The following is a 9,139-nucleotide window of genomic DNA, read 5'->3' on the forward strand; positions in this document are numbered from 1 at the left end:
AAGTTTATTCTCGCATTTTGGCCAAGGTGTGTGCTGTTGCCATGGCAACGGGGCTGGTTAAAAACAAGGCTTAAAAAATGGATTTTGTTTATTTGAAAAAAATCCAGTCGTTAGATTTTTTTCATTTTTTGCCCACTACGAATTGACATTAAATCCCTTCTGTCAACACTGTTCTAATAAAATTTTGACATAGGCGATTTTCGTGATTCGCCGTAAATCATTTTCACCGCAAGTTCTGTATTATTAAAAATTCCCTATGTCAAAATTCAGATTTTTTGCGATAAATCATTCACGTGGTTTCTGTACTATTTTTTTGCCAAATTTCTTGAAATTCTAATGACTGGATCGTCAGAAATCCGCAAGTTTCTGCAAAAGCAATCGGTCTCAATTTTTCGAGCAACTGCGCATTCGCTGCATTTGACTGGGTTCTTTCGGTAACAAAGAGAAAGCTGAGAATTGCTGGGTTCTTTGCGTCGTTACCTTTTCTAACATATCTTTGTAATAAAAGACTAAAGCCATCAATACACTGCGTTCAATAATAGAGAAAAATAGCACAAATAGTGCGGCTGTTGAATAAAGAAAATGATCGCTCTATTGACGGCATGTTTGTTTTGCAATCCTTGTGCGCGCGCTCAATTGCATCAGCAAGAGCGCGCGCGAAAACTGTGTTCGGCCACCTTAAAGAAATCTCAGTACTTATAAAATAAACAAATAACTTCATGGTTGGTTCGCTTGTACGATTTTTATTCACTTGTTGTGAAGAATCGCAAACGAACGAGCGAGTCTTCGAGCGAGTGAGCGAAGCGAACCAACCATGAAGTAATCTATATATATATTCACCAATGTTCACTTCGCCTTTGGCGAATAATTGTTAAATACCCGAAGAGAAAGATATTTTTAGAGTAAAGTGTCCAGCTCAAGGGCACAAGAAACGAACCGAGGATGGGTTCAAACTCTCATCTTCCTCCTCCTAAGCCCTCTCAATCAACACAGAAACTACCACAACTGCCAAGTGGCTGAGAGTTCGAACTCCGAACTAGTTTCAAATTTCCAGTTTTATTCAGTTCTTATATTACTCATACAACATACCCATAGTGCTTCAAAAAAATTCAGCCGTTTATTTCTCATTCTAGTGTCACAAGAGCTGCAAAGAAATCCAACATTACGATTCTAACACAGTGAGTGGCTTGTACAAGATCCGTCCATTGCAGAATGCTGAACCCATTGAGGTTTACTGCGAACTAGAAACTGAAGGAGGTGGCTTTACTTTCCTTCCTGGAAGCCTCACTCTAAGATCAGATGTTCAGCAGATCATCAATGCCCTTTTTAAGGACAGGAAAAACGTTTTGCTAATGCTGCGGAAACAAGTCGACTGGACCGAGTCTTACACTCTGATCCAGCCCCATCCCAATTTCGTCAACACTGATTTTGGAGTTTTGATCAATAGCTACTCTGGATACACTGCACCAGAGAACAAATTCATGAGAAATTACATCTTCCTTGGCATCATTCCAGCATCAGCAGCAAAAAGTAAAAGAAACCAAGGCTTCAGATCCAACGGAAACGTTATCCAGTTTTACAACTGCGATGCAAATCCAAACAGCCTTTTTGCGTTCATGCCAAATTTTTATCTTCAATCTCCAAGCAGCTATGCTTCGCATTCAAGTTACGAAGACAAAGGCCTCGCAGTGAACTGGTGCTCAAAGGGTATTTCCATCACATATCGTGATCGCATGCCTAACAAATTCTACTTCTTGACGGGGCTCCATTTTGGAGGCTGTGGCTGTTACACCTCCAGCAACCGCTGGAAGGATGGCTTTAACGCTGCCGCCATTGGTATTCGCTGAGAACTTACTAACTTTCCCTTCCAGCTTGATGATGAACGAGCTGAAAACTGATGGTTTAATTCAAAAGTAATTTTTCGGTGGTTGTTATAACCAGTGAATTTGCTTCTGCGCCTTAGCCAGATAAGGATCGTAGGGGCCATACACGCCAATCAAAAATACTTTGACCCCGGTAGGATTCCAACTAACGACCTCCGGATTAGATCACCATTGTTCCAACAGACTGAGCGACGAGACCAGGTGGACGCAGGCCCGGCGAAGTAGCTTAGTAGTCCGCCCAGTCGAGGTGGTGGGCAATGTGGATCTAATCCAGACGTCATGCCCTCGAATTCTAACAAGGTCATGGTTACCTTGGAAAGCATGCAGACGATAAGCACTTTTAAAGAGCTTTCCATTAGACTCAAAGTAAGCTTGGCTATAAGCTAATCAAAAGCGAACCTCAACAGACAAATGTGTAAAGATGTGAAAACTGGATTGATTGCATTGCTTTGTGGAAGGTTAGATTATTTTTTTAGAATTCTTTCGATTTACATATAACTTTTCATATTTCATATTCTCGGGTGACTGTATTGCATTGTATTCTACATTTAGAACATTTTTGAGTTGCGTTTTGCCTCTGCTTCAATACGTGCGCAAACTTTTCTTTATTGAACAAAATAACCATAACTCCATGAAAGATCATATATTCGAACTCTGTATCTTCACCAACTACGGGTATATTACTGAAAAACTCAAAACGAGCCTAGCTCCCGGTTGGCTAGATAGCTCAATTGGTAGAGCACTGCACCGGTATCGCAGAGTTCGTGGGTTCGAATCCCGTAAAAGCCTGAATTTTTTTCAAGCTTTAATTCCACAGCTGCCTAAGCTGGGTATATAACTGCGATGATCAATCATGTCTTCATATCATTCTCCGCAGTTCAAATATATGCTCTTTCTTATATTCACTCGTAGACAAATTACTTTGTATACTTTTTCAGAAAACAACGACGGCGTAATTCAATAGATTTGAACTCATTAAAGCGGGAAATAACCAACATTCGACGGGGGAAATACGTTTATTGTAATTACGGTTTACAGTTTACCGGGACGTTTATTTGTAGTTACATAGTTCCATACAATTCTCTTTTCCGTGTCACGTTCAGCTGATTTATAAACTGACTGTGAAGCGATACGGAATTTTTAACCAATTTTGCATTTTTTTGACCGATATTTGCTTCTGGTGAAAAAAAAAGCATCAACAGCAACTTCCAAATTCATTGGTCAAATGAATTAAAATGGCATTTCGAAAATATCCTTAGCTAAAATGTAATAGGCAAAATAAGACTCTGAAGTACTCAGAGGGTTATAGTTAGATGACATAAAAAGCTACAATTTTCAACTAAAAACTTGAAGTGACAGTGCATCCTCCTCCACAGAATCGTGACGATCTTTCGGAATCAATCGAGATCCGCGTAATTGCAGAAACCTCGCAGTTTTTCAATTTAAAAAATCATTTTCCATCCGTAATGATTTTGACAAGGGCCTGGTTGGAAATAGTGTAAACCTCAGCTTAGAGAGATAAATATTTTGATATCTTGCAGACGTCTGAGAAGTTGTTCTGAGATTTCGACGCGGCACAGCAACCTTGTGCCCAGAGTCTTCGTGCCCATTAACCAGCTGTTGGGTACCAAGCCAACCTGAAAAGATCTGATTGGAAGTCGAAAAATGTCGAACTTCCAGTTGAACTGAGGATCTCTAGCTGACAGACACTTCGCTCAATCGGGTCACTCGTGTCAGTTCACTTCCAGTCATTGTCACTGTTTACAAAACCATCCGAAAATAAATCCTGAAACGAAACGTCGCATGTTTTGTCAGTTCCGGACGAAGACTCGAGGAAGGCGTCGTTCCTATTGTATTTGTCAAACTCTTATAAAGTTTGGTAATCTCTTAGCAAACTAAGTGTCTGCGTATGCTGCTTACATCATATTGTTATAGCTGCTCTCTCTCGTTCCCAATGACTGTAATTCTCTGGGAGTAGTCGTAAGGTGAGCCAGCATTAGCTTCCGGTCAACGCTGACCGGAAGCGCGCAAAATGAATTTTGACCCATTTTCCCAGCAGCCTAGAGGGGAAGGGGTGGAGAAGGACACTTGATCAGTCTTCGATCGGTATGTGTATGTGCTGCCAAATTTGGATCCCATTTTAGCCTTTTGAAAATCTTTTAGCCGATTTGAATGCAAGCATTATGAGAGCCATCCAAATAATGAAGTCAAACAACTAAGACGTTCGCGCAATATTTTCCTCTGCCTTCGTCTCGGAAGCGTCATAAAACCCATTCATCAGTCTCTTTTTCTAAATTTCTGTTTTTTCAGGCTGTGGAATAAATACATTTTACTTATTCCTCAGTTAGAAATTTTTAAGCCAATGAGTGCACCTTTTTTAGTTCGGCTATAAATTCTGCTACGGTATCGCTCGACCGACAACAAGATATACTAAGAAACTCTTCAACGAACCCAACTTATTTATTTAACAATACGTAATGCAATCTTAGAGGCTACAAAGGAGCGATTTCTGAGCAATATAATCTTCCACCAAACTAAGTTAAGCCTACTGCTAAACTTTCGTCACCACTGACACGAACTCGCAATGAATCTCGATGTCTCCAAAGAAATCTCCTCAATAGCTGTTACAATAACAATAGCACTCTAGCTTTTCCACTCGGTCTCTGTCGAGAACTACTAACGCTACTACTAGCTAGCTGATTCTTTATATACATTTAACTAATGTTCTAGAATGTTCTTGGAGCTTCTATTTATGTAGCATTACACCATAATTACATTATTCGGTAGAATGCTCTAAACTGTTCCATAGCGTGACAGTAGAAGGTTCTGGCACAAACATCGCGTGACTTGACATTCTAGAAGTTTCCAGAGACTTAATTATTCACGTCTGCTCTTCATAACAATTCTTGTAAGTGACTTATTTTAAATAAATATTTTAAATTGTTATGGTTTGGCATGAAAGCAAACAAGCCGTTGGGATTTGCGTCACAATTGTCAAAGTCGATGTTCTGCCCGTTGGATTCGAAGCCTTGGGTATTTTTATTTTTTGCAACTGATTTCCGGAGGATCCCGAGGAAGATGTATTCTTCCATAAATTCGTTCTGCGGGCTAGTGTAGCCGGACCAGCTGTTGATCAAAAGCCCGAAATTAACATGGGCGAATCTTTGCAGGGGCTGGATCAGAGCTAGGGTATAACGCTCGCTACGGTGGTCTTTCTTCTGCAAGTTGAGCAACACATTTTTTTCCGGTCCGTGAATAGTGCGTTGAGAATCATCTGATCTTCGGGTCATGCTGCGGGTAAGGAAAGTATAGGGGTGTTCGCTCGCTCCAACGATCTAAGTCGCCAACTCACAGTACACAATAATGGGCTCAGCATTCATCACGGGTTGGATCTGTACAGCGTCGCAAATGATCCCCGACCGCAAATGATCCCGCCGGAAAACGAGGAATGGCATGGAGTTTCCTTCCATGTTTTCATTTATTCATTTTATTTTCATCATCCCAACGATAAATGTAAAGATAAGATACTGACAACGTAAACTATAATTTAAATATAATTCTCATAATAAATAATTCCATCTCATTTTCTCTCGAGAATTCCTCTGAAAAATCTCGGAAAAAAGGTCGTAAACAACTTGTATACATTTGTGACTAACTCATGACCTTTTAGTCCTACGAATGATATTGTGTGAGCTGGAAAGTCCGCATCTTAACACTCCAAGCCGGTTTAGCTTTCGCATCTACAATTTACAGCCAGAAATTCCATACTGATGATGTAAACGTGTACTGAATCTGGCCAAGAGCGCTGATTAGTCAACTTGCAGAGTATGTTGAGCGATCTAACACTAACCTTCATTACCGTGGGAAACATAGGCGGAAAACAGAGAAAACGGATATCATTACGAACTAGAAGTAGAATAGTAGTCGTAAGCCGTTTTCGTGTAAGATTTCCAGACTAAACGCTTGCTTCATGAATCATGAACAACCTGATACATAGGTTACACCACTACAACCCGATATCTGCTAAAAATTTTGTCTCCACTCCACAACAAATAACAACACAGCATCGCTGAACCAAATAAGTTTATTTTGGGAGGGCCTGGCGAGAACCAACCCGAACACTGTATAACACAAACAATTTACAATTTACAAGACAAATCCTTGAAAAGCAACCTAGGATAAAGCTATCTCCACACGTACAAGTCATTTGCTAAAGCCAGTAGGGCTGGTGGGCCACAACACTTTAATAAAAACACAAAATATATGGCCTACTTCTCAGAATAAGCCATCAGTCTTGGTAATAGTTAGGCTGGGGGACATCAGCGCCATCATTACATTTGACTATGTGATAAACAGGCCATCTTGGCCTACTTCCCCAAGTAAGCTCTCATTATAAGCTTTGTGCCAGTTAGACTGCCAGTTAGGCTGGGGAACATCAACTCGGACATTACGTTAAACTATAATATAGACAGGCTATCTTGGCCTACATCCCCTTGTAAGCTCTCAAGCTTCGTGCCAGTCAGGCTGCCAATTAGGCTGGGGATCATCAACTCCTACCTACAATATAAATAAAATACAATATAAACCTAAAGTGCAAAAATACAAGAGGAAAACGAACAAAAGTCTTAAGAAACTAGTAGAGCTGAGCAACCGCTAACAAAGCAAATGCGCTTTGAACGGAGGCCAGAAAAAACCTGCCAGAAAAAAACCCCTGTGGGGGAAAAATGTGCAGGAAATCTGGGTAGCAACCAAGGCTCAAGCTCCAAGCGATTAGAAGCCCATCCTACGAAGGCTTTACAAAAATGAAATTAGAACAGCCCATCCTACCAGACTGGATGCATGGTACCTAGAAAGAATTAAACGAAACGAAAGAACGCGGTTGGTTCTAAAGCCTAGATGACAACCACGTGTTATACCCGGTCTTATATACCCCTACATCCCTACCCACGATGCCCTGGCCTAGAAGCCAGGCCCTTGTTGTATCTCGTGCCGACAAAATAGTTATTTCAGCCTTATTCGCTAGCTCACTCGTCCGAAATAACATTTTCTTGCTACTGATTTTCAAAATCAAGAGTACCCTACGTATCAGAGGTTTTTTTATTTCATGACCAAAACCGGACACCGCACTTGAAAAGTCTCTAGCACCCAGGGTATGACCAAACGTGCAGGCGAGAAAATTAGACACGATTTAGTAAATTGAGAGGCAGAATATCGAGTGACTGATCTGACTATATTTATCCGCTCACAATTTCCGCTTCTTTTAATTGTTATAAAATGTTATGGTTATATATAGACAAAGCCGATTACAAGGCATTCCGCAGAGCTTTTACGGTAGTCCGAAGAATTATTTATCCTGAGAATTATATCTATATAGAATATAGTCAGTTATGACTTGTTTCTGTTTAGGTTAAAAATTGAAACCTCGACCGGGGGAACAAACCCCATGCCATTTCTCGTTTTCCGGCGGGATCATTTACGGCCACATCAGAAATCATTTGCGGTCCAATTTGGGGATCATTCCCGGGGATGTTACTAAAACTGGTAACGGGGAACGGGAAACGGGGAACCCGGAACGGGAGTCTGGGGACGAGTGTACAGCCGTAATCCGCCTGAGAATTCAACATGGCGGACAAAGGAAATGAAAAGGGAACAATTTGGGCAAATGTGAGGAAGTGTTACAGTTGTAAACGTTAGTTTCTACCGGCTGTGCCCCCCTGATCATGTGCGCAGAACGTTCTTGTTATAGCAGAGTCCGATTGGCACTGTGATAAACAAGATGACCGCGGAAAAGCGACTGCGTAACACTCGGTATGTTCTCAGATGACATGTTGTCACCTATCAGACGAAAAAACAGCTTTATTCTCTGTCTGCGTTTTGTGCCCAGTCTGCAGTCTGCATTTTGTAGCTAGTCTGCATTTTGTACCCGGTCTGCAGTCTTGCAGTCTGCATTTTGTACTATTGGGAAAGCGTGTGATAATGGTGATACCGATTCGGTTTTCTGCCCAGACGCTATTTTATGCTTTGTTTAACCCAGTACCATATTGGACTCTGGGGCACAGCCGGTAGAAACCCACGTTTACAACCGTAACACTTCCTCACATTTCTGTTCCCCTTTCTTTTCCTTTGTCTGCCATGTTGAATTCTTTGGCGAGTTACCGCTGTACACTCGTTCCCAGACTCCCGTTCCCGGTTCCCCGTTCCCCGTTCCCGTTACTAGTTTTAGTAACATTCCATTTCCGGTCTGGGGAACATTTGCGGTTTGGGATCATTTGCGGTGCTGTACAGATCTTATAGACGACGCTTAATGCTTTAGGCTCCAGACTGTTGCAGTTCCTGGGAAACTGAAAAGCAGATACACCCTCTTTTAGAAAAATGAATAAAAGTTAATTGCTCTTTATTTAAGGTTAGTAGCGTTGGGTAGAAGGTAATCCTGTACTTTTTTAAACTCGCGTTTGCTGAACTCTTCTATTGGCAGACATGTCCACCCAATCTGAGCAAAGGTAAAGGGAACAAACTTACTCGTTCCTCGTAACAATTACAGCATGTATGTGCGGGCCTGAACTGGACAAGCGTCAAAACGATGACAAGGAAAATCCACGATTTCACCTGCAAAATAATTAACAAGTGTTGATTCGATCCAACAGCGCAACAACGACTCAGGTTTACTTACTGGAGAAAAAAGGTGGCCCTACTTGTTACGCCCTTTCCATATCTTAATATTTAAGTAACCGGTAGTTTCAATAACAGAAATTAATTCATAGGTGTTAGCGTACGTGTTACAAACTTTTTTTGAATGTAATTATATGGCAGTCAGTTAATCCAGTATTGTCAGCACAGCTATTATCCTTTAATTTCTGGAAACTGTCCAATTTGGGAAAAAATAGGACAGTTTGTCTCAGCCAATGAAATTAAGCTATTAACCTTCCGAAGATTATCGAAGGCCACGCGAAACCTTTCGAAGATTTCCGAAGATCACCCGAACACTCCAGAAGATTTCCAAAGATCACCCGAACAATTCCAAAGACTTCCAAAGATCACCCGAACACTTCCGAAGATTTCCGAATGTCACCCGAACATCTCCGAAGATTTCCAAAGATCACTTGAGTACATCCGAAGATCGCCCGAACACTTCCGAAGATTTCCAAAGATCACCCGAAGATTTCCGAATATCACCCGAACACTTCCCAGGATTTCCGAAGATCACCGGATATTTTCGAGGCTTTCCCAAGTTTCGGAAGATCGTGGGCCTAGTCTGT

General features: G+C 41.3%; 1 protein-coding gene across 1 annotated transcript in view; it reads left to right on the forward strand.

Annotated features, from left to right (window-relative positions):
• Positions 1-3,730, forward strand: part of LOC110054746 (uncharacterized) — a 7,164-nt gene extending 3,434 nt beyond the window's left edge. Inside the window, exon 2 of the mRNA XM_020761102.2 lies at positions 1,134-3,730. Within this exon, the coding sequence (XP_020616761.2) occupies positions 1,134-1,847 (714 nt within the window). The 3' untranslated portion in view covers positions 1,848-3,730. The remainder of the gene's footprint in view (positions 1-1,133) is intronic.
• Positions 3,731-9,139: the final 5,409 nt, after the last annotated feature.

The sequence above is a fragment of the Orbicella faveolata genome, unplaced genomic scaffold, assembly GCF_042242905.1.
Source record: "Orbicella faveolata isolate gen_17 unplaced genomic scaffold, um_ofav_v1 contig_46, whole genome shotgun sequence".
NCBI lineage: Eukaryota > Metazoa > Cnidaria > Anthozoa > Scleractinia > Merulinidae > Orbicella > Orbicella faveolata.